This window comes from Diprion similis, chromosome 2 (genome assembly GCF_021155765.1).
Source record: "Diprion similis isolate iyDipSimi1 chromosome 2, iyDipSimi1.1, whole genome shotgun sequence".
NCBI classification, from domain to species: Eukaryota; Metazoa; Arthropoda; class Insecta; order Hymenoptera; family Diprionidae; genus Diprion; species Diprion similis.
Window position 1 is genome coordinate 9,148,730 of NC_060106.1, and position 26,335 is coordinate 9,175,064.

Consider the following 26,335-nt stretch of genomic DNA (forward strand, 5'->3'; position numbering starts at 1 on the left):
TTTTATACGAGCAGTGATTCAAGTTTGCATTGTTTTACGTACCCCGCAGTGATAAAATGTGAATCGAAATTAAGAACGAAAAAGAAGAAAATATAACGCAAATGTTATATTTTCTCTTGCGGTAATAAAAGTATACTATATATATATTATATATAATGCATATACATATTATGCGGCGTAAGCAAGCACGATTTTGTTTGGCGATGAATTGTATATATGTCACGAAAGAAGTCTCTTCTCTCCTTAAAGAATTCATCTTTAGTCACGTGTCGCGCTTGATCGTTTCATACTGTGTACATGTTTCCTGTATTTCAAATTTTCATTAATAAAATCGTTAATTAATATCTCGTTTCAGTTCGGTGGCTAACTTAACCATTGATCGAGGAACTTAGATCTAAGCTTAAACGCTAACTAAGTTATAACTTAAACTAATAGTTAATTCTTTTTCATTTCCTTTTTTTACTTTTTAAATTTTGTTATATTTCTTTAAATAAGTGACGGCTGTACAAATGCCCCCTTTGGACCTTTTATTGCACTGCACCCCCTCTTCTTCCCGTCTTGGACCCAACGGTCGAGTCGTTATACGTCGGTACCGAGAGTAAGCCGCCGAAGAAGGAATCATCGCGGTGCGTCGAGTGAGCTTTCGAAGCATCTCAAAGAACAGATTCGATCTCTCTTCGAGGGTTCGGCCTCAATCACCCTCGACGTTGCCACGCGAATTGAAGTACCAACATTACACCCGCGTGCCATGATCAATACACCGACTCGATACGACTTTCGTTAAATTTCTTGGACCGCGAACCCGCCGAACGATCCTTATCATACATGTGTTTTTAAATTTAAAAACTAACGATGTCAGGGAGAATTATGGCGAATTGTGTATAAGAAATTCGTAATAGAGAGCTTGGAAACAGAATGGAATCGTGTCACATTGCGTATCGCGTTGTACCAAACAGACGGACCCTTTCGCATAACTTACTCCCGGTACTCACGAGGTTTAAATAATTTATTACATAACTTATTAAGTACTTTTTACTTCGGTATCGTATAATAGACCTGTCATCGTCCTCGCCTTGAAATTGCGATTTCATCTCCTTTTTCTTTGTTCGTCATTCATCTTTTTAAAATAAATATCGATATCTCGCATCTCCAAGAGTTTGAGCAGCACAGTATCAGATCAGGGGGCCACGGATGGATATCTATACACGGGACAATATATCTTACATCAGATCGATCAGGTGGTTATCTTCTTTTTCTCCGCTTTTAGTGATCTTTTTTTTCCTGTCTTTCTCTTAGACGGACTCAACGAGGCGTTGTCCGCGCTGTGCCGTCCTCGGCTTAGTCGTCCTTATCTTGATCGCCGAAACGTAAAGCTGCGGAAGAAATTTACCCATGTCATCATCTCGCAGAAAACTCGATATAGGAAATACGCGAAACCGGATCGAACTTTTCAAATCCACTTTTCTACTAACAACAAGATTTGGCGACGTAAGAGTAAGCCATTTTTTTTTATCAAACGTTACATATTACGAAGCGAACAATGATTCATTAGATCAGACCATTTTCACGGGATATTGTCTAAGTCTCACGTAATATTAGTAATAGTAAAATATCAAAAGTATAAATTTACGTCTTTTACTTTAGAACGCGTTTTTAAAAACCAACTGAAAATTATATGATGACATTTTTCTCAGACTTGACATATAGGTGAACGTATAAAATTTGTTTCGCGCGATTTCTCCTCAGGCTTTTCTCAGCTACCGCGAGCGGTAAAATCCTTAATTTCTCGCCAGTTCACCTGCATTTCGGGTAGTCCATAAAAAATATCCCCTTTCAAGACACACGTGCCTTCCCTCAATCCCACTAGTAGGTATATGAAACAAGGTGGCGGTCTTACCATTTACTCGAACAGCGCGAGCGAAGACTCTTCAGTCCTGACTGATTCACCCCCGGCCTACGTGTTGTTGTAAAGCTGATGATGACTTTGATGGTGACCCTGATGACTGGAGTGAGAGTGTTGATGCTGATGTTGGATCCCCGGATGCCGGGCGTTATATCTAACGCTACCGGCGAGGGAGCTTCCGCGTCCGTGAGTCCCAACGATACTCTGAGAGTCTGACAATTCGTCCTCCTCGGCACCGAGACTTCGGAACCTTACGAAGCCATCCTCGGCGACGAGCATCGTGGATCCGGAAGTCGGCGGTTGTTGTTCGTGGAGGTTTTGTATCGGGGTATGCCTACCCCTGGCGTCGGAGGAGGTCTTCAGAGTTTGCACGCCGTTGCCGTGGCGATTAAGGGAGCTACGAGCTTCGTGGGGAAAGTGTCCCATAGTACCTGACTTTCTGATCGAGTGTCGTTCAAACGTTCCGGATATATTCAAGTGTTCCGGCAGCGTATTAAGGGGGAAACTGTCGTCGTATATCTGTTTTCCAGTCCGTATATTGTAGTTCTGAATCGCTTGATTCGTGCTGCATATAGCCGGGTATAGAACGTCGTCCATATTTTCGGTCGACGTTGAACTGCCGCAGGGAAAGAGAGCGAAACCCGAATGGGCAGAGTGCTGTTGCAACTGTTTCTCGCGCAGCGGATACTGCGAGAGGCTTCCAACCCATACGAGTAAACCGCACATCGAGAGTTCGAGAAGCCTGACGGAGAACTCCCAGCCCCATCGTAGCCAGGGATAAGGATCGTCCATTCGTTCCTGAACGCCGAATATTTCGTATAGCTGTACGAATCCCATGAGAATAGAGAGCATAGCAGTTGCTATTGTCGTCGTAATGGCGGTGCTCAGGGCAACGGTCGTGGGGTCGGCCCCGACGTGATTCCCAACGGATTTAGCGTTCGTAATTTGGATCTGAGACCTGGCTACTCGGTACACGTACATGTAGCACAGGCCGAGAGTAACACACACGACGATGTAAATGCACTGGCAGACAAGCGGGAGAATATCATCGGCGTTGTTGTATCCGAGGACATGGGCGGAAACGTGGAGTGATATGCACAAGACGATGTGGACGGCTGAGCAGAGGACAAGGGCAGGTGGTGATATGAATTTGTTGTTCAACGAGGGTGCCTGCGAGCACCTCGCCAGGTAAAGAACGAGGGTGGCGAATGCGGTGGTGAGGAGGGGCGCCGGTAGGTTCATCAGCACCCCTGAAAGAGGTTTCGACAGCGAGTGACCGCGGTTGTAAGGGTCGTAGAAGAGGTGGAAACACCTCAGCGTGCAAACGGTGGTGAGCAGAAGATGAAGAGTGAGGAAATACGACTGGCTCAAGAGATTGGTCGCCTCGTTGAAACGTACGATTTTGTAGATCGAGTACAACGCCATGAGGGTGAACATTATCGCAGCCAAGTATATGTGGAGGGACCAGGCTATCCTCCAAGTCGACTCGAGGGGATGAGAGTCGACGTGATTAATCACGCCGTTGTTGTCCGGCGGCCTCTTCGAAGAGTCCGGCGGCTGGGCCTGAGGACGAGGGAGTCTTTCGGCGCCGACTATCCCAATATGCTCGGTCCTGATTCCGTGCGCATCACCGTTCTCATCCTTTAGATTATGATCGCCGTTGTCCTCTTCCTCCTGCCGCCTGGTGTTTGGTAGGTTAAATATCGTCGGATAGGTGACGGTATCGAAGACCCTGGTTATCGTTCTCTGAGTGCTGGTGGTGGAGGGTCCCTCGGTGGTCGATGCCGGAGGGACGTTGTGAAACGGCGGGGGTTTCGTGGACAGCGGTCGCAAGAGGATATCTGGTATATCCTGTTTCCTCCCGTTACTACCCGAGAGAATTCTAGATATGCTCGGAAAGTGTAGGGTCGGCACAAACTCGCTCGCCGTAACGTTCTTCCGGTCGGAATCCACGCCAGCCTCGACACCCTTCTGCTGCTCCCTGCTCGGTGTGTTCAAAGGTTTGTTCCTCGAGGACGGGGGCTTCTCGGGGCTCTGGGACGAGGAACCGACGACCAGATCCGGGGGTCTTATCGGTATCCTCTCGTGGGCCGGAGTCAGACTCGGCGGTGGTACGGGCCTCCGGACCCCGGAATGACTGTCGGTGTTGGTGCCTCGGAGCGTGGGTTTGTCGGCGAACGGGTTGAGGTACTCCGGCGGTAATGGCGGCGTGAAGAAGGCCCTCGCCGGCGGTGCGTAGGATGGAAGTTCCCGGAATCCCGGTGCCATGGTAGCACGTGGAATTGGATACCTCATCGACGGTGAGGTCGGAGTTGTGCTGAGGGGTGCCGGGACCGTCGACAACGTCGTGCTCGCCGACATCTGAGCTTCGTAGACGGGCACGCTTCGTTTCGTCGTCGCCGATCCGTGCGACACCTTGTTGAATATCGCAGCGAGGTTCTTCTCGAAGGGTGTCTGGTCCAGGTTGTAAACCGGACTGTTTGGCCCACCTTCGCCGGTACCCCGGACCAACGTCGCGCACGACAACGTCGAGAACCAGAGCAACAAACGCGTCGACATCCCGATCATAGTTTTTAGCGAGTTTACCTGACAACGGGACGATCAACGCCGAGATGTTTGTTTTCTATCACCAAAAACTTTCGCACCCTTATCAAAGCCGCGATTTCATGATCCGCTCAACTGCTTTTGGAATCTTTCTTCACTCCGTACGATTATTCCTCAATTCCTTGTGCGCAATTTGAATACCAAATACATTCACTATTCACCACTATCGAACGTAAAACGAAAGAACCAACGTACACTAGATTATTTTAGAATCAATTTGAAAGAATATAAACAAAAGATCACAACACTCTTTACACGTTAGCCTGGCGTTATTAATATCACTCAAATTGCACTAATTTTTAATTAACCTGATAAAGGGGTTATTTAATTATTTTCATCACTAGAAAGTAGCTTGACGTCGGTGAATTCGTTAAATACATAATTGCCTAAACGTTTTCTTTTATTTCGTTACGTTTATGCCGGGTCGTGGGACGTTTTAAACTGTCAGAACACTTTTCTTTTTCACTCGCTTTCTTTATCTTTTTTTTTTTTCTTTAACACGGCGTTAATTAGGATTTACGGCACCAACTCAAACCGTTAATTTTATATCACCTCTAGTTTTTAAATCAATTTGACGGGAAGTCATTTGACGGTAGGCGCAAGCGTGCCAGACTTGACACGTGTTTCCTCGTGGGTGAGATGAGAGAAAGAGAGAGAGAGAGAGATAGAGAGAGAGAGAGAGAGAGAGAGAGAGAGATAGAGAGAGTAGAGACCGGCGGGTGTGAGTGAGACAGATAAAGGTTTAGAAAAAAAGAGGCAAGTTGAAGAGAAGAAGAGAAAAGGATGAAAGTATATGGAAAAAGATCCTCGACTTTGACGCCTTTAAATCACCCTGGTAATAAAAGAAAAGGAGAACGCGACAGCACCAACAATCCTGCGCGCTGTACGTACGACGGGGTGATGGGTTTTCTCTCTTAAACACCGTCGAACGTTAAATCACCCTCGTATTAATTATTCACTGGAAATCCAATTACTCCGCTCGGGCATGGGACCCTGGATTACACGCGGTACAACACTTTTATAGTAATTTCACAATTTCACACTGTCGCACGACGAAAACTTGCCCCGATGGATTACGGGTGTATTCACAAGCACCGCTGCCGCGTATTCTTGAGATGTAACGTGAAACAATTTATACAGCATCCGGTTTCGGAAGGCCGCGACGTCGTCGTCGTCGTCAAACTTCGACGCGGTTCAACGTCAAGCCCCGGTGTCTTCGAAAGTTTACATCTCGAACCCGCCGCCTGTTGAGGAACCCGGACGATTCGGAGGGTCGATAGGTCTTCACGGGCTCGAGTCAGCTGAGCGACTGATGTCCGAGCTGCTACCTGCAACAGAGAAAGTAGTGGGGAGTCAGAGAGACGAAACGGAACTTTCGACTCAACTGCCGTCGGATATACGTATAGGTAGTATAAGTGTGTTGGTGTAGCGTATATACTTTGCAGAGAGCTGTAAGGTCGCGCAGGATGAAGCGGTATAAGCCTCAGGCGCTTAGCGTTCTTTGCCTTAGATTTAGGGATTTGAAATTCAAGAGGGCCTATTTGCTTTTCAAACTACGCACGGATGCGTACGTATACTGTACATACCTATATATATATATATATACATACATGCATACCTGAACGAGCGAAAGACGAACGAAGGAGCGGCTTATTCATACACACAAATATAGGGTTGCATTATATACCTCGTTGAGCGTTGAATGCCGCCCCCGTTCCGGCTTTCAAAACGTCAGTGCAAAGAGTAACGAAACGGCTGTCGGGCAGGTGAGGGAAGGTGCGTGGTTCGACGGACGGACGGAGGGGAAAAGGATTAAGGGTGGAAAAGCAGATCGGCAAATCACGATACCTTCAACAATCTGTACGCGCGTATCCGGTCATTCGGATATTTACAAGGGGATAACGCAATATTGCCATTTTACCATTTTACGTATAAGCAATGCCTCGTAAATCAATTTACAGTTACAGCGGGGGTCACCCCCGCCCTAATTTTCTTTCCCTTTATTTCGGCCTCATCGTCGACTCTGCGATTAGTGCTATACATATATATGTATAGCTTGAAGTGCACGGCCGTTCGGTTCAGGTAGATGTACGAACAATTACTACCACTTTCCTCGGTACTTAAAGTTAGTTATTTATCGAGTCAATTAGTTTCGTCCGTGACGTGTAGTAGTTGTATACCATATACAGTATGCATAGACGATTCGATTCATCGAGTATTCGTCAAAAACCCGGTAAGTAAATTCCATGCAGGTTCTAGAGAGAAGTAGCCTCTGTGTGCGATAGTTATTTATTCAACAGATTTGTGCCGGTTTTTTCTTTCTTAATGTCGTCTATGAATTACTCACGAGGTGAAATGACGGCAATTTGGACTACAGAAGAATTTTACTGTTATCTTATACACCGTCGACGTATATAAATATATAAAAGTCTTATTAGATACATCGGATATTCAAATAGATATCATCTACAGAATTGGAATTTTTATCGTATTCACCGCAGAGGTGAATAAACGAACAATTCTTCCTTGCAGAAACCTTTGTTCGAATCTCTTGAAAGAAAAACAAAAACGGTGTCTGAAAAAAAAAAAAAAACGTCCGTGCCTGATTTGCAAATCATCATACCGCCGCGGACACGACACTCGATTAGAATTCCAACTATCGTGCTTGATGTGGGTAATCAAATACGTATTAAGGTACGGCAGTGGGTTCATGGCGCTCCTCTCTGCTTTGTGATTGCAAAAAATGGTCTTGACGCATGATTTAGTCTCGTTTATCGCGGCGAGTCATTTCCGCAGCGGAAGAAAATGGAGTGCGGGGGGGGGGGGAAATACGAGGAGGGAAAAACCGAACCAAACGAGACCCTCGTACGAGGAAGAGCAGTGCGCACCCCCTTCCCACTTCCACCTTCCACCTTCCACCTTCCACCTTCACCGCATGGGATGTCGTGCCTCGTGCCCCGTGTCTCGCAGGAAAAACAGACCAAATAATTAACACCATCTGAGCTGTCCTAGGTCCCAATTTAAAAATGGCCCCAGCATGTCGCACACGTGCTGGTTTCGTTGCCCATAGAAATCCTGTTTCCTGTTTTGCTTCGTGGCCGGTTCTTACGCACACCACGAAACTCGAATCGGGATTAAATGCGGTTTCAGAATAAAGAGCATGCGCAGCGACGGCTGCAATAATAACTAGATGAATGGGGGAGGAACCACCGTGAGAAATATACGTACATGTATATATGTATATATATATATATTTTTTGCGAATACGTATAGGTAAGTATGCATAAGGGTGAAGAGTTTTTTGTACACGTGTCTTTTACCACTCAAATTCTCAATTTTCCCCACTTCAATTCTGACAGTACACTAGACAGATCGTCGACGCAATTTCAGTGATGACGATTAACCTCTGGAGGACCGGAAAACCGATATATCGACTAATTTGGGCACTTTTCGAGGTCGATTTTAACTCACAAATCCCGGTCGTCTAAAGGTTAACGTACCCGGAGACTTTCGGGTCTGTGCTTCGAGGAACGATAAATCGAGACTCCGATATGGCGAGGAAAACGTGGCATAGTCCGGGCATAGTCCGGGCATATATGAAATGCCTTTTCCAACACGTTCTCCACGTGTGTCGCCGCCCTCACTCTCGACGGCGTCGTCTTCCTCGTCCGCGTCCACGTCCTCGTCCTCGTCCTCGTCCTCGTCCTCGCCGTCCTCACGGTCGTAGGCGTCCCGCCGTTCTCGCGTATTAGGTACCTACCTAACCACAACCATGAGTGAGTTATGTCTGGCAATCTCTCATGTCCTCTCTTGTGGGTGGAATGCGTATATATTTTAGGTAAGGAAGTTTAGGGGTTGCGTAAGGGTGTGTATAGACTGCGGTGTGGCGCATTCCCTCGCTTCCTCCCCTCGTCCCTTAAAAAGTAAAAGGAGGAATTATCGTTCCCGGGTCATTTATCGTTCATCGCTCGTCATTATCGGGCATTAACCAGTCGACAAACCGATTTTTGCCAACCGACCGTAACCCTCGACGTTATAACGACGCGAGGACCCGACGACGTTCGTGTGCGACGACATCGCGCAAGGTATTTGTGCCGTCGATGTGACGTGATACTTGTACCTACTACGTAGAACCGCATTGCGAGAGGGTTTCCTCGTTCTCGGGAATAACAGTTTCTATGTAATACCAGGCTCTGCGTTCGTGCTCTTTCCTTCTGCTGCTGTTGCTGCCTGCTTGTCGTCCGTGACTCCGAGAACACGGTAGAGGGAAGCTGAGTTCAGACCTCGGTCATAAACCGGAGAGCTGAGCCTACTGCATTGCGAGTATTCTCAAAATTACATACTATTTACATTCTACGGTTTATTCTATCTATATATAGAAGTATGTGCGTAATTAGGTAGCCTCTCTACCCGTACCTACTTCATTTGTTTATATAGAATTCCCAATTGCTGTGATTAATCTCCTTTCTCTTAATGACATTGGAAAACAACGTCGACAGCATTTTTGTTGCTATATTAGTTTATTTATTTTTTGAACGTTCCAAAAGCCAATTTAGAATGGATGAGACGAGAAAAAAAGAAATGAATTCAATTGACGGAGAATTCCATTTATATATATTCACTTCAAATTCACCAAAGGGTTTTGTAAATCCGATGCTACATTTTCAGAATTTTCCAGATTACGATCAGGGTATATTCTGGCCGAACATTTTGCTGATCAAGATGAAGAAAGCCTCCTAAACCAACGTGTATAGTCACATTACACGTTGGTGGTGAATTGAAGACTGCAACATTGAGATAGCAAATATCCTATCTATAATGATTTTCATCATCATCACGATCCGATAACGTATGCAACACCGCACTGTTCATCCACTGCGGTACATACTAATTATGTATTAAGAATTAAAATATTTGCAAGTGGTATTTACGTGAATAGGTAACGTTGAAATGCGCCGATAATAATATCGACTCGTGCGGCAGCAGCAGCATCAATCAACCATGGAATTACTTGACTATTAAAGATTATATACAGTAACGGTGATGATAAATCCGTTATAGTACCGACGGGAATTGTGGTGGTTAATTCAGTAATATATATATATATATACATATACATAAATATTGATTGGTAATAATTTATCGCATTAGAGTTGCTCGTAGTATAATAGGGCTGCATAGAAGGGCTAGAATTCTAATTGGAATGTTTCGGCTCGCGTCGGCGCGTCCCCAACGCGCTAGTTTCGACAATAATCCAAATTTCATGATCATTGAATCGGCGCAGGGTCAGTTCCTGCCCGAACGACAAACGTCAGTGAAGCAAGCTACTTCCGGTTGCCGGTCGCCGCCGGCGGGTAGAAATTATACGCGTGGAGCAACTGGCTAGTCTCCTGTTTCCCTCTTTCCCTCGTCAACGTTACGGTGTACGCTTACAATGGGTATACGTACGGCTGCTCTCCTCTCCTCTCTCTCTCTATACATCGACATACGCACCCCGTGCACCCCGGGTATAGACGCGTAAATTCAGCCTGCAGCTAATAACCCAGGAAATAGGGTTGCGGAGTAAATGGCTGTTAATAATGTGCAGACGGCGAGGGTTTTCGTTCGGAACGCGTTCTACGGACGTATTACGTCACCTTGCGTAGAGCGTCTTGCCTCGACTTAGTACCGGTCCGTTCGGCTGGTCCCATAACGATAACTTGACGTTTCACAATTAGAGCCGGACGGGTTAGCCAGACTCTCTCCCCCCCCGTATCACAATCTGATCGAGCCTTAACTCTCGTCAGAAAATTACCTAACGTTGGAAAATAAAGAGCGTATAATGTTGGGAAACTTGGGTAGGGGCTGGATAAACCGGCGCTCTAACAGATACGAGTAATTGACAATAATAGCAACGAAACAATCGATCTTACAAACAATTGATGGGACTACAAAATTCTGGAAACATGACGTTATAACTGATCGCTTTCGATAGTATATATATATATATATATATATATATATATATATATATATATATATATATATATATATATATATATAAGATGAGATGTAATACGAAATACAAGATGGTGGTTAGTCAAGAAATTTGTATGTTAAATATTTTTCCTCGTATTTTTCGATCACTAGCGTATACACGGTACAAGGAGTTTGGTAGACGGTGGTAGATGGGCAAATGCAACGACGATCACGTCTTCGGTCCCGGAGGGATGATGACGTCGAACCTCGTTTAGGAATTTCAATCATACGCCAAGAGCCATTGATCGAAACGACTGCCGAGTCAGGCACGAAATAAGCGAGAAATATATACATATGTATATACATATATACACGAAGAGATGATAGGCGATGAATCGAATGGTTGGTTTTCTACTTTACAAACGCCCCTGTCATAAAGAGGACCGCACGCGCGGTGAGCGGATATCGCATGGGAAGTGGATAGGAAAACAAATGACTGTTAATAATGCGGAAAAGGGGGGAGGTGGTCCGTTCGTCGAGTGGTATGCCGGGCTTTTATGCTCCGTGTGGAAGCTGTACGTGTGGATGCTGGAAAGAGAGAGAGAGGGAGAAAGAGGTCTCGATTTTTCAAAATACAGGAAAATCGTTTTACCTTTGCCGTCGATAGCAGAGTAGCCCCTCTGTCCGATATCACTTCCCATAATGGAGAGTTTGAAAAAGCATCGAGAGTAGCTCAGAAAAATTCACGAGAGAGGAAATATTCCCCTTATTTCATCCCTCGGACTCCGACGCGGCGGGTCGAGCAAGTCACGCGACCGTCCGGGGTGGAAAGAAAAGTTTCTTAATTTACTCAAATTAAGTTTAACAGTGGACAAGCCCAAGCCCTGGAAAAGAGGATGGCCCGAGTAAAAGGAGGACGCAAATAGCGAGAGGGTCCTAATGCTGAGCAACTGGATTAATCTCAGCGATTTATTCAACGTTGGGTTAACGGCGTTGCATTTTTCAGCGAGAGAAGATTCCGCACACCTTTACACACAGCGAGGCGAAAATTTATCAGACACTTGAAAATTAAAACGCAACGCGTTTCTCTCATTATAATTTTTCATGATCTTTTACTTCTCTTTATCATGGTATATAAATTTATATAATAATATATCTATACATTTTTCTTTTATCTTTATACATTTATTTTATCAATGTACACCCCGTAGTAAAATTCGTTCGAGATTTAATTTTCATAAAATTTACTGCTTAAGTTCTCGAGGCCTTCGCGCTTATATAGTGTGTGGAAGTAGTGAGCCGTTTATCGAATTGCAACGCGAAATACGATATTGTCTGACGATCGCATTTCGAACAAGATTAAACGAGTCAAACGCAAATAACAAACAGCTCAAAGAGGCAATCGAAATTATAGGTATACGAATGAAATTCCACACTTTACATCCAGGATAATTAAAAACGAACGCCGTGTAGTGTAAAACGAAAACGTGCTCTTCACCAGCAATGCCAAAGCGACAATGAGACGTCTTTCCAGGTAGTAATCGGAAACCAATAATGTTGAATTGACGGCTCATTTAGCGGGAAAATTTTAATGACTTCTGTTTTAACGACCGTCCAACAGACGGAACGAGGGAATTTAGACGAAGGTACATAGACTCGAGTTAAAAATAAGCGAACAACTGGACTGATTATGAGTCGGCATTGGCACTTTGCGAGCCCAATTTAAAGAGAGAAAGAAAGTTGGTAGGCAGGCGGGCGGGCGCGGCGGGCATAATAGAGCTGGGAAAAGAAGACGAAGAAAAGATTGAAAAGAAAGAAACAAAGAGCCAAGGAGGATCCTTTGTACGTCGACGTCGTAAGAAGAGACTGGTACTACCCTACACCAAGACACACCTGAAACCAACGCCGACGGAGTCTGATAAAAACGAAGGTGAAAACGCTAGCGTACAATTTTCGCCATTTTTTTAAAAATGAGAAATATTGAGGATAAAAATTTCCCTCTTTCCCCCAAAAAGCGAAATAGGTAGGTAGGTAGGCTAAATAAAATACAGCACGAGGCAGCGTTGCAATATATACTTCAAGCATTGTAAGAAACGGGTCCTCGGCACCCACAGAGTCCAATATGCAGACGTCGACGCGGCGCGAGAAGCCCGTCAGGGTCTCGCGCTCTTTTGCCACCAGAGCAGCAAGCTCCATTCTTCCCGAGAATTTTCGGCGCCCGAGTCTTTGAGCTGATGATTATAAATGTCCCGGGGTACCTTTTCCGTCCCTCCTCTCCCGGGACGAAGGAAGAGACCGGGGAGGGGTCAGGGGGAGCTATTTTACCGTGGCACAATAATGGGCAGGAGGGCGCATAAAGAAATTAGGGTATTACACATAAGATGTGTGAAATAGTCCACCTCGGCATTGTGCAATCCAGTGGAGCGGTAGTCCATGGGCGGCGTGTCGCCGGGTGAATTGTCCTTCCAATCCTCGTTTTTGCACCTTGCACCTGGCGGTAGCACTCCGTTTCCCCGTCTCACCTATCGCTAGGCACTTACATGCTACACGTATGTACATCACGCGATCACTGCTCTCTCTCTCTCTTTCTTTCTCTCTCTGTCTCTCTGTTCAATGACCAAATCGATGACACGTCTGTTGCTCTGATTTCTGCAACACGAAAAGTGGGAATTTCCGGATAGAAGAAGGGTTGGCCGGGTATAAAGAGGACGGAAGAGAGACACGAGGAGGAAAAGACTTGTACTAGATGGTCGTAAAATGTGAAGAAATTTGAAAGAATGTCTGCTGTTGTCCGGTCTTCTTCTTTCTCTTCCGGTTCCTCCTATTCTTTTTCGGCATTTCTTTTCGCGTACCATTTCTGCGGCAAGAGTATACCGCTGCACGTATCGTAGATACGAATAACTTAAAAAAGTTATACAGACTTCGATCCATCTTTTGCGATATATCCTGTAGGTAATCGTCCTCCTGCAAGACGCGCGGATAGTTTTCCATACATCATTTCACCGCAGCAACCCGGTTAGGGAAGTGCTCGGTTGTCTGGTCGAGTACTTTTCTGGAAGTTGTGTAATAGGTGAACGTGTATGAGCAACCTTTAGACGCGTGGCAATTCCGAGAATTAACAGGTCGGTTTGTTTTGACTGTGAATAGTATTTTACTTTCCTACCCGCCGCACCCGGCAAAGTGCCACCGTTAGGCGAAAGGGAGCTTTCGGAATGAAATGGAAAACCACCGAAAAGCGAGCTCAGACCGGTTCAGGCGTCTGGAAATTTATTCCACGTACTTTACTTACACGTAGGATTTACACCGCAACAAGAATTTCCGACGAAAAAATTTAATAAAACGTTCTCATCCCCGGCGATGGCATCTACTCGTGTTACTCCACAAGACTAACTAATTTTCACTGGTTGGTACAAGTATTGTATCGAAATGACGACAACGTGATCGTGGAGCGAAAAGACGGTAATTCTTGGCTGCCCATCCAACCGAGAACGGAATGTGAAGCCAAGTGGCAATCCGACTTCTTCGCAGATATACCTACTGTAGCCCCATATGCTTGCTTCGCTTCACACGCGAGATATATTAACTAATTCAAACTGGTTTTGGAGAAAAAAAAATCACGATATTTTTCGTGGCGTACAGTGCTTGAAAAAATCCAGCAAAGCGTTATGGGAATTTTGGTCCGTAGAGAAGGGGGGAGGCGATGAGACAGTCGTTCTGACAAGAAGAAGAAATTCTGCCAACGCTGCGTGCGCAAATATACGGATTTTTTTTATGTACCTATATACACGTAATATTCTCTCCATTATCTTCCCCTCGCCAGGACAGATTTTTCCCCGTTCCATGCCCAACGAAATATCAGCGATATTGATTGATCGCGGATTACGCGAGGGCTTCGCCAAGTATTTCCTTACGTTCATTGTACGTTCTGCACGCACACAAGTGTGAAACACACGCACGCACGCACGCACGCTCGACAGAGGGTTTGGCGCATAGGATGTATAACAAGGGAGTAAAACGGGGGAGGGGATCCCGAACCTTGGCTTCTCCGGTATAACGTTACGGCAGGGTTTCTCTTCTCTTCTCTTCTCTTCTCTTCTCTTCTCTTCTCTTCACTTCTCTTCTCTTCTCTTCTCTTCGTGCCATGCAGCCAGGGCTACCAGCTGCCGTTCCCCGCGTCCACACATGTATGGTAGCTGGTACAAGAGACGCATGGTAGTCAGTATAGGCGCCCTTCTTCCATAGACAGAACAACGCAGCACGTGCGTGTGTGGAGTAGAATGAAGAGTGTGTTTTCACACGAACGCACCGACACAGGGTTGGAAAATGTATATACAAGGGTACCTTCGCGGCAAGCAACTAATGACCGAGGAGGGCTTGGCCAAAGGTTTCGGGATACCACCTGCCAAAAATGTCTACCAAATTGCCACCCGAAACTTGAAATTATCGTTATTAGCCCATCAGAAGAAAGGCCTCCTCGGCTCCTCAACATCCATCCAAAAAACAGGAAAGGTGTGTACGTCGTTTATCCCCCACCTCCTCCATTCTTTTATTATAGACTTTTTCGAACCACCCCTTTTTCCTATCTTCGTTTCCCCCCGTCCCGCACGAGCAACCCACATTCAGTTTCCATTTTCCACGCAAATTTTTACTCGGTCATTAGGATCAATCCGACCGCCCGGTTTCACCGCGGCCGCACTTCGTTCCGCAATAAAATCCCATCAATGTGAATGACCGAATGAATCAACGGTTTCACGACCGCACTCAAAACTACGCTAAGCTCCAATAGTCCCAGCCTTGCGGTGTAGGTAGTAGGTAAACGCCACGTAGGTACTCCGTTTAGACTTACGAGACGGGTGTACACCCCGCGAGATAAAATCGGACGCTATTTCATCCGCCAACGATTTGAACACCGTTTATATTCATATGTACCAATAAACGTATCGATAATGCTTATTACATGCGGATGAAGCTTATTATTTGTAGACGAAATTCCAAAGGTCTCCTCGCATCGGACATACCCAACGCTAATGGGCTGCAGCGCGTCTGCCAGATTATAGCTCGAGAGATCCTGATACCAGTCATACTTTTAGCTTGACGGAAATTTCTCAGCTATGCCGGAGAAAAAAAAACGAACCAGCATCAAGGGTTATAACGATAATTGTATGATAATGATATGAGTGTTTATAAGAAGGTGAGGGTGAAGAAGACTACCGTGCCACGAGGCAAAGTAAGTATTAATAACGTGAATCCAGATAGGCCAAGAACAAAGAGGCTACCGCTTCGCGAGGTGTTAGGACCTGCAACGGGCAGGTAAATACCGTAGCCGAGATAAATACTGCGGTGTCAGATGCAGCGGTGTACTTAGTAGGTGTACGTAAACACGGGTACATGCACCGAGGTACAAGTAGAGATGCTGCTGCCGATGGGTGCTGCGGTATCTTTACACGCTCGTGATATCGGACGAGTGTATAATAAGATGAGAAGAAACGTAAAGAAAGAAATTATACACATGCAATAAAATAGGAAATATTACGAGGCGTAATCCTTGGACAGCCAATAAACTCCGAAGCCTTACGACGACGAGTCGGCCTATAACTGCTAAGCTTTCAACACACGGATTACTCAGGTAATCCGTATTTTCGAGGATGCGTAAACTCCCGATGCAGAGGTCCGTAGAGCTCCGCCGTAGGTATACAACACACTGGACCAAAGTACACAATAGTAGTAGGTAGGCTGCGGACACATTCGGCCTGCACTACGTCCATTGCACACACGCACACGCGCACGCACGTCTCCTTCGCCGCCGTACCAAACTATGCCTAGGTTCTGGGTATATAGACCCGATTTCACGTACATATATACCTATATACACATAATGCGCCTTTCGTCGGGGCAGCCCACACGCGTTTTCACATCTGCCTCCTCTCCAGCCGTGCCCTGCAGAGTGGCCGGGGTGACTGAGGAATGGCCCTAGCCGTCCGGCCAGCACTGTCAAGGAAAACACACACTGCGGAAATTCTGAGACAAGGGATGGGTCCGCGAAAAAGTCTCCATGCATGGAATCCTCATGCGTGTCTATCTGCAGAAATTGCAAACCTCTGCGGGATTTGTGACGGATGGAATGTAATTGTCCTCCTTTGAATTCAGTTCAAATTCCGATTCAATATAGGATCAGTTCCAACGGTCAATATACCTTCAAATCGGATTTGTCACTTTCTGGCTTCTGAGCTGCGGATCGTGTCACGGTGTCCGGCGGGGAATTCAAATCTGAAAATCCAATACTTTTTCACTACCAAGTCGTTTCATCTCTTTACCCTGCAGGTATCGAAATGCTACGAGTCGATACCTAATTAACGATCTTGACCCAAGTGTTTCAGCTTCGACAGCTTCGATAATCAAATCGGAACTCAATTTTCAGAAGAATTCCGACCGAATTCAAATTGCGAATAACATAAGAAAAAAACGTTTAAAGAATTACAGTTAATTCATCAAGGTGCGGGTACATATATTCACTTGAAAAAATCTGCGAACATCCAGTCGGTTTCAGCTCTCTTGGGGTCTTCGTACTTAAGCTGGTAAACGGGTACGTAGTACGTACATAATGTAGGTACTTACTTTGCACGTACGCGTTGGGAGAGCAAAAAGGGAAAGTGAAAAAACGAAGGAAAAAAAAGAATGCTTAGAGCTTTGCGTCTGAGGGTGCAGAGTTCGCGCGTTCGGGCTGTTGAGTTTCTCTCTTCCCTCCTCTTTCACGTTCTCTCTCGGTGCGACCCGGTATTAGAATTTAAAGAGCTGATAATTATTTTAAAAGCATCGAGGCAACGAGCTCCCTGAAATGGTTTTTTTGTTTTAACTTCACCTTTTCCTTTTTTCTTTTTGAATTCATTCTTTTTCTCCACCTTTCTTCCCACGTTCTTTCGCAGTTTTTTTTTTCTATTTGTCCCTCGATGCTTTTTATCAGTGTTAATTACGGTACTAAAATTACGAGATTATATTTTCCCAGTTTTACAACATAACTAAAGAGACTGAAATCGTATTAATTATTTTTTTACAAGGTTAAATTTATCACTTGTGTTTATATTTGAAAAAGTGGGACAGAATTTTTTTTATATAATTACGGGAAATAATTAAAGAGATGAAAAGATAAAAGAACAAACTTCAAAGAAACAGTTCTCAAAAATCTCTTTCACAATCTCTACGGTTTGAGCAGACCCCTTTGTTGGACGGTTTAAAAATATACAGAGTAATTGCGAGACTTTTCTCGAAAAATACTTTACGCAGATATTCTACCGTTTTTGAACTTTTCGGGAATTCTCAGTTCCCAATGGTTATACAAAGGATTGTGCGAAACTTTGCGGTGGAAGATTTTCGCCTACAAAGCAATGTTTGATCTAATTAGTAACATACACTTGCGAAAGCTATAATAGAACTCCCAGAAAAATGTTCCGATATAGGTAATCCAGGATCCATAACGTTGCAATCCACCCTACCAGATAAGTGAATCACTTTTGCAAAAGCCTTAACAGTTAACTCTTCCTCAGTTACACTATATAATCATTGTAAACGAACGTATTGTACCAACGATCGAGTTATACGAATAAATATCTCTTACTCGGGTACACGAGTTACTTGCACTCGTTTAATCCCGCAACACAGTTTCAGATCCGTGCAAGCTCGCGTCATTAATTATTACAGCGTATACATAAACTGCATGCGCCATACTTCTGGGTAACACGTCTTTCGGGAACAATGTTAGCAATTGTTCTCTGCCGCACGTGCCTGCCTGCCTGCCTGCCTGCCTGTCCCACTCGCCTTGCCCCGTAACAGTAGCATCTAGTTCCAAAACGATACAACAATAGCACACGCTCAGCAAAGCGCATGCAGAATATGCGCCTGCAACCTGAAACTACTTAGTATAATGAAAATTACGACGAGAAACTCCTCCACTCGCTGTATAATACGCTCGTGAGACGCAGGCGTCTATGTAAGTATAGCATTCCTGATTGATTCACAGTCGGTTTCTTCTCCTTCCAATACCTATAATATACGGATCTATCGCGTATACGGGGCGGATAGGGCGATTAGGTGGGTAAAACTCATCATGCGTTTCAAACCCGGTTGATAATTATATTAACAAGACATCAAGACCGCCCCCCTCCTCGCCCAATTTTTTTCTGACCAACGAACAAAAACACTGATACGAGAATACGAGGGCTCGGGACCTTTTCAAAACTTATTCTGGACCACTGATCATTGCTGTGATGATTGATAATAGGTACGTAATGCGTGAAGAAATGACGATGGAAATTATACAATTTTATCAGCAAAATGATTATACGTATAAAAGGCTCTGTTAAAGTTCAAAGCTAATCTATATGGTCCGATGAACTTTCCCAGCAAACGTGCGCTTTGATCTGTCATCTTTCTTAGATGAGTTGAAAGGTTCTATCTGTACAATTGAAATCAGGCCAAAGATTTTCTATCGGAAAAAATGATAACCGATTAACATCGTCCAAGAATTATCAGTTCTTCGTTATCATCCGTAACCGTTATATCATTAGCTGATAATCGATAACTAGAAAATACTTTCGAAAATGGTCAAACTTAGTCACGGTCGGAGAATTCGGTATTTTTGAAAAGGATAAAAATCAGGATTGGTTTCGAGTTTCTCAACGTTACCGTAATTGACCCTGTTGCAAACGACGCGGTTCCCCTCGTTTAAAGCGAACCACACATCGCATACCTAAAACGCGCTTCCCTGGATAGATACGTATAACGTTACAAATGAGAAAGATGTTGAGTATGACAAAAATTTACTTCGAACAAAGTGTAGGATACGTATACCTGCATAGAGGACGGTGAAGGTAGTCTATGACTCGTCCTCGGCTCGATTTCAGTCCAGCTCATATTTTAACCCAGTCTTACCAAGGAGGCGGGCGGCGAGGAGTGCATGACTAACTTAACATCGAACCCAACTCCCACGGTGGCTTTGAACTAGCAGTATACCTATAGGATGTTGCGACGGGAGTATACGTACCTACGTGTTTATATGTATATATACATATATAGGAGCGGAGATGAGACTAAATGAGACAGACTGGCCGTCGGTCCGCGAGATGCTCTTTCGGTTCGAGGCATATCCACACACACATATCGGTACAGGTGTGCACGAGCGACCCAAGGCGAGTTTGAATTTCCGTTCATCACGGCGCAGAGTTGACCTCGCGGTAAAAGTAAGATTCCTACCTCATTTACCTACATATGACGCATACCCGAGCAGGACTCGAGAGTTTGGTGTAAAGACGTGGATTAATATGTATGTATGTATGAGAATTAAGTAAGAGACTCTGGAGTGCGAGTCGAGAATGGTGTAGCTAATACCCTCCTGTATATTTATAACATGTATATAGTATTATAATGTATACGTATATGAATACCTGGCTTGAAACGATATGGAATCGAATCGTCGAGCATATATCGTGGCGTTCGCTTTTGGGCTTAGGATAACCAACTACGCGAAGAATCGCAAATGTCCTTAGATTAGAAATTAGAACTAGTTGCGAATTTCAACTCGTGTACTCAATTCCACGTCATCGTCTGATGACCCGTTATCGTACAGAGAAAAATCTTAAACTTTAGTGATTGTGGTATTAAATGGTGTTCGGATGAATGCATTCTAGAGGCGTTATCAGATTGCTTAAAAAAAAAAAAGTGAGAAAAACACTTTGTGTCTTGCATAAACCGACCGTGATTATTTTGAAATTACATTGTGACGTGGCGGGTCTACCAGCCCGTCACCGACCCGCACCTCCACTCCCAGGCGGCCGCGTCAAGCGCTCTTAAAGAGCAAGGGAGAGTCCTGCCGTGCCGCAAATGAACAACCAGAGTTAGCTTTAAGATTTATGTATTGTTGCTAATGCTTTTTGTTACTCCCCCAACCCATTCTCTGAGGTGACCGCCACTGCCGCCACCACTGCCGCCGCCAATGCCGACGCCATCCAACGACCACCCTGCGCTGCCGTCGCGGGAAACGTGGAGGGACCACAGGACGACCGGCGCGGAGTTCGAAGCCCCGGACCCAGTAGTCGCGCTGTTGCTTGCTCGGACCTCGATGCCGTCAAGGACATGCTGCCGCTACCGCCCAGGGGTCGAGTTGCCTCCACCTGAGCCTCCGACAAGACCGGCCTTGCCACCCGGCACCCACAAATAACCGGACTCAGTCTCCCCCTGGGCTCGCCGATGCCGACCGGACATTTCCGCCTTCGCCAGACCACCCTCGCAACACGCAGCACAGCGCGGCGAACAGACCGGCTGCCTAGGCTCCCGCCGGTCTCTCGCCAATCTACCTATCATCCCCTCCCGTAGCGCCACCGCGGGATCGCGATCGCCGAGGGCCGGCGGCCACCTCACTCTCCCTTGCGCTGCACTGTGAAAACCTCGTAACGCACCGTAGTGTATAATCGTTCTACAAGTATATCGAAATATTGAAGTCGAGTCAGTTTTGTTGGCTGTTGTCTGCGTCTCTGCCGAGGAGGAACCGTTGCCGTTTTTGTTTCGTGAAGAACCGGACGTTGTTTGCCGTAAAAGGTAGGCTGTCGCTATCCCGAATCTCGCTGGCTGTAGATTCTCAACGGCCTCAGGCCATTTTTCCTTTTTGCAACAGGTTGCCGGCCGGCTTCGGTCGGCCATTTTGTGTGAAAGCCCGCGAGCCTCGTGGTAGCTAAGCTTCTCTAATTGATTAAATTATTATTCTTGGTTGCTATTCTTATTTTATAACTAGTATTACATGCTCTGGTTGTTCATTCGGTAATTTTTTGCCGCTTTATTGTAACGCATAATTTGTAATAGATCGTGTACCGTGTCGCTTCCCGGCCGCGTACCGAGTACGTGAGTGTGAGAGAGAGAGAGAATCTGTGAGTGAGTGTGTGCGCCCGTGCCGTCGTTGCCGAGCGTAACTACCACCGTCAAGCGGCGACAGGCGACCGTGCCGATAATATAGAAAAAGTGAAGGAGGATTACCTCGTGTTTGTGAAACCGTTAGATTATTAGCAAGCTTGTTTCTAGAATTGTTCTGCCTTGGTTTGAGATTGGAAATTGTTAACGAACTTGCTTCACCACGAATCCGTAGTCGCACGAGCTATTGAATTGCTACTGATTTTATGCCGCTTATTATTCGCTTATCTTGGTCGCTTGCCGCTCGTCGCTTCTAGCTTATACTGCTTGATTTTGCCGTGTTCTATTGATCTGTTTAATTTTGTTGCTGTGTTATATTGTATGCTATTGTGTGTTATTTTTATTTATTTTTGAATTGTATCGAAGCGTACCGCCACCGATAAGACCGCTTGCCGTGTAAATAACTATTTTGTTGCCTTCTGCCTTGCCGTAACGGCATTAGTTGTTAATAAACGCTGGTAATTACATCTATAATCATTCGATTATCACATATACTATTTCACCTCCGCGCCCACGTTCCCCTCACCGCTAGCTAGTCGGCTGTTTTTGTGTGTGTTTGCCCCTGCTATAGTTTCGTTTGAGATTTGGTGGTGTGAGTTAGGTTCGCCGTTCGAGTCGGCGAACGAATGCTATTGGACGGTAAATTTTGAATCTGGTAAGAGTGTATTCTCTTACGGCTCTCTCGAGCCTGGCGCCCAACACCTGTTCTGCAGTGCCGTCAATCTTTATTCTTTTTTCCATCTTTCTATTGCCGTGTTGGTCAACGCCATTTTTGTAAACGAGCCTCTGTGCCGACCCCGCTTTCCCCCGGGTGAAGTAAAAAGCCCGTTACAAATTTGGCGCCCAACGTGGGGCCCACGAGGTGAAATAGGTGAATTTTGGGGAAAACCAGCTTGCCGATTGAATTTATAAATAATTAAATTGTACATAGAATTTTTAGTCTGGCGAGAAGAATTTCCCGGATTCGAATCGGACGGTTACGCTAGATTTTATTTTTCCGTTATTTATTTCTCCGTTATTTATTTCATTGTTATTTATTTCTCTGCTATTGGTTTCAACCGCTATTTATTTCTGTGTTATCTATTCTGTACTTGTGCCTTTCTGTACCTGTGAATTGCGGTCTCGCTCCAGCGCGCGGAGCGAGCCGAGTTTGTTTACGCTCGGCGACTGCGGCCGGTACGCCCTTGCCGTACCGTGCCGTGCCGATCAGCCTGTTGCTTAGCCGAATATTAGTACCTGTGTGTTTGCTAAGCGTGTGTGCGACTTTCTTTTGTTCGAGCTCTACATACGCGGTCTGCCGATAATTTCGAATTTGCTTGCGATACCGGGTGTTCTGTAAAATGTCGGAAGAAAATTGTGACTTGCCGCCTGGCGTGCCAGCGTTAGAAACTGTCGCTCAGGTGCGAATCTGGGCCGAAACTTTGGTATCGGAAGAGGTGAACGCGTTTTTAAATTATTATGGTCTTTCGCGGGAGGGAACAATTTTAGTAAGACAAATACGGGCCGCATCTGCTTACGGGTTCATAAGAGGATGGTGGCGGACGTGGGCGCCATCGGAGGGACCACCACCGCGGGTGCCTCGCCGAAGGCTGCCGCCGCCCCCGTCCCTGTTCGACACGTGGCTTGCCGAAAGACAATCGGCGATGACCACCCAGTCTGGAACTGGTCCCATGCCGATTAGTAGCTCAACCAGCTTGCCGACACGACCATCGACTACCCTGCCTGAGATGCCGCCTTCTAGATCATTGCCGACGCGAGTAAATTTTGGACCTTCTGTCGAAATCTTGCCATCTACCAGGGGGGAGGGACCCAGTGCCGAACCGACGAGTAGCTCGCCGTTGAGGCGCGGGGGAATCTCCGGGGTCATCCCGGAAGGAACCCGCCGACTCGCGGCGGACAACCCATTTTTGGCATACTGCTCCCACCCTGCTTCACCTGTCACAGCCTACGGGCCTGCCGCACCGATTACCGACCGCGTTCCGGATCCGTACGCATACGTACACCACTTGCTTCCACCTCCAGCACCCCTGCCGGAGTATGGCTATCCGCACCATGCCGTTTTGCCGCCCGGGTCGCAACCGACTGGACTACCCCAGCGTTCGTATTCGCGTGCGCTCACGGAGCGTACCCGAAATTTACAAGATGTCGTGCGTAAATGGGGGGTGACTTACGCCGGGGAAAGAGATGCGAGTGCCGAAGAGTTTCTGGTTCGCGTTGCCGAGTGCCGGCGCGGAACTGGCTTAACCGACGAAGACCTTCTGGAGGCCATGCCGTTTTTATTAACCGACACCGCGCGTAAATGGTACCGCCTTTCAGAACACCGATGGCTAGCGTGGGCCGAGTTCGTAGAAGACTTCCGTCGTCGTTTCGGGGGAGTAAATTTCCAGCACCGCCTACGAGATGAGATTAGGCGTCGATTCCAGGGTCCCGATGAACCAGTTGCCGATTTCATCCTAAATTTCCGCCTAATGCTCGGTCATATACAGCCCCCGTACCCGTATGCCGAACAGCTCGAACTCACCTACACGAACTTGCATCCCGACTTCCAGGCAGCCATTCCCCGGGGTACCTTTAGAACCTTTGACGAACTTGAGCGTGCCGCCGAATCCGCCGAAGCCACCAGGGCCTTACGAAGATTTTATACTCTGCCGCCGCGACCGGAAGAATCCGTTTTGCCGGAGTTCGCTTACCGGGCTCCGGTTCGCAATAGCCGATCGCGAATGGCCGCGGCCGCGGAAGTGGAGACCACCGTTAATTCGACCGCGACGGGGACAGGCGCTCCTGCGTCTGCCGCCCGGAAGAAAGGTAGGACCTCGGGGGTGACAACGTCTGTGCAACTGGCCGCCGCGAGCGTACCTGCCGTGCCGACCCAGGACACCGTCGTCAGGGCTGGCAGCTCGACCGGCGAGAGATCGGCCGGGAGCATGGTTCCTCCGGTTCCCTCGGCCCCGGGGGCCGCTCCCTCCAGAACGACTCCGCGAACGGGGTACCGGGGGACCTGCTGGAATTGTGGTGCGACCGGCCACTTTCAAAGGGAGTGCACCGTCAGGCCACGGCGACGGTATTGCCATGCCTGCGGGTACTCGGGGGTTAGTACTGAGAATTGCCCGTTTTGCCGGCAATCGAACTCGGGAAACGCCGCGGGGAATTAGGGGGGCGAGCTGCCGCTAATTCCCGATTTATAACGAACCAGCTCCCTGAATCTGAACCTGTTGCCGACCCTGCGCCTGTCTCTGGACCTGAAACCGCCTACGAAACTGAACCTGCCGCTGAATCTGAAACCGAACCTGAACCTGCCGCTGAATCTGAAACCGAACCTGAACCTGCCGCTGAATTTCAAACCGAACCTGAACCTGAACCTGCCTCTGAAACCGAACCTGCACCCGAACCTGCCCCTGAAACTGAACCTGAACCTGCACCCGCATCTGAACCTGAATTAGTCAACGAACCTGTACCTGTTCCTGTCCCTGTCCCCGTATTAGTCCCTGAAGCTGTCCCCAGTGCCGCCGAACCGCGTGTTATTGTGCCGGAATTTTGTAGTCCAGTCACTGCCGGCCATAATGACACCCGTTATTATTTAACCGTAAGCATCGACGGGAAGTCCGTCCACGCTCTCTTCGACCCGGGGAGTTGCCGCACGTATGTAGGGGGGTTAGCTTATTGCCGCTTCGCGGATGCGTTAGCCTTAACCTCTGGGTGTGGCCGACCCCAAGTCCTGTTGCCGAATGGCACGATCGAGGAGACGGAGGGAGAACTCGTGCTCAGCGTCCGCTTTGGCGCACTGTGCCGCGACCTAACGGTCAGATTTGCCTCGTCGTTCGAGTACGAATGTATCGTAGGAATCGATTTTGCAAAAGCCTTCGGCTTTACCGTGGATTTTGTTAGAGGAACGTGGCGTCTGGAGAATGGCTCGAGGGGTACCTTTCTACCCCGGCCGGACCTCCCGCCGCCCGAACCTCTAGAAGAAGTTTCTCCAGGCCCACGAGGGCGAAGAACCAGACGACGACGTGCCGGAGTGAGGCCTCCCGTCTCCTCAGCCATGCCGAGTCGCTCTGAGGTGCCAGGGGGTGCAACATTTACCGAGGGATATCCCGTACCGTTGCCGATTCGCGTCGATGCCGTGTCGGATCTCGCGTTGCCTTCTCCAAGCGCGGGACTATCCGAACTAACCGTCAGCGAATCAGAACAACTCGCGTTATTCCTTGCCGAAAATGTGCCGCCTCCGATCTCACAACCAGGAGTCACCGATCTTGCCGTCCATCGTATTGATGTCCAGGGCCACGAGCCCATAAAGCAGCGCTATTACCCGGTGTCACCTAAGGTCAAAGCCGCGATGTACGAAGAAGTCGACGCGATGCTAGCTGCGGGAGTAATCGAGCCATCGCATAGCGATTGGTCCAGTCCGATCGTCATGATTAAGAAACCGAATGGAAAGTATCGATTTTGCTTAGACTTCCGCAAGGTGAATCAGGTCGCCAAGAAGGACGCGTACCCGCTGCCGTACATGACGGACATTTTAGATAAATTAAATGAGGCGCGTTATATCACGAAAATCGATCTTAGCCAAGCGTATTTCCAGATCCCGTTGGAGGAGGCAAGCCGCGAGATCACGGCATTTACCGTGCCGGGTCGGGGTTTGTTTCAATTTAGGCGAATGCCATATGGATTGTCAGGGGCGCCTGCCACCTTCCAACGATTAATGGATAAGTTAATCGGAGCGGAAATGGAACCGCATGTGTTTGTCTACCTTGATGACGTGATAATTGTTAACCGCACCTTTGCCGACCACCTAAATTGGGTAAAACGCGTGCTACATAAAATCAAAAGTGCCGGCCTGACAATCAATAGGGACAAGTGCGAGTTTTGTTGTTCTCAAGTCCAGTATTTAGGTTTTTTGGTCGATAAGGACGGCCTCCG

The 26,335-nt window shown here is 46.9% G+C and overlaps 1 protein-coding gene across 3 annotated transcripts in view; it reads right to left on the bottom strand.

Moving 5' to 3' along the window:
- Window positions 1-1,102: 1,102 nt before the first annotated feature.
- Window positions 1,103-26,335, bottom strand: part of LOC124415905 (proline-rich transmembrane protein 4) — a 96,348-nt gene continuing 71,115 nt past the window's right edge. For all 3 annotated transcript variants that reach the window (XM_046896625.1, XM_046896624.1, XM_046896623.1), the window contains 2 exons: window positions 1,898-5,835; window positions 1,103-1,373 (listed from right to left, as the gene is read on the bottom strand). In XM_046896625.1, the coding sequence (XP_046752581.1) occupies window positions 1,955-4,471 (2,517 nt within the window). In that variant the 5' untranslated portion in view covers window positions 4,472-5,835 and the 3' untranslated portion in view covers window positions 1,103-1,373; window positions 1,898-1,954. The remainder of the gene's footprint in view (window positions 1,374-1,897; window positions 5,836-26,335) is intronic.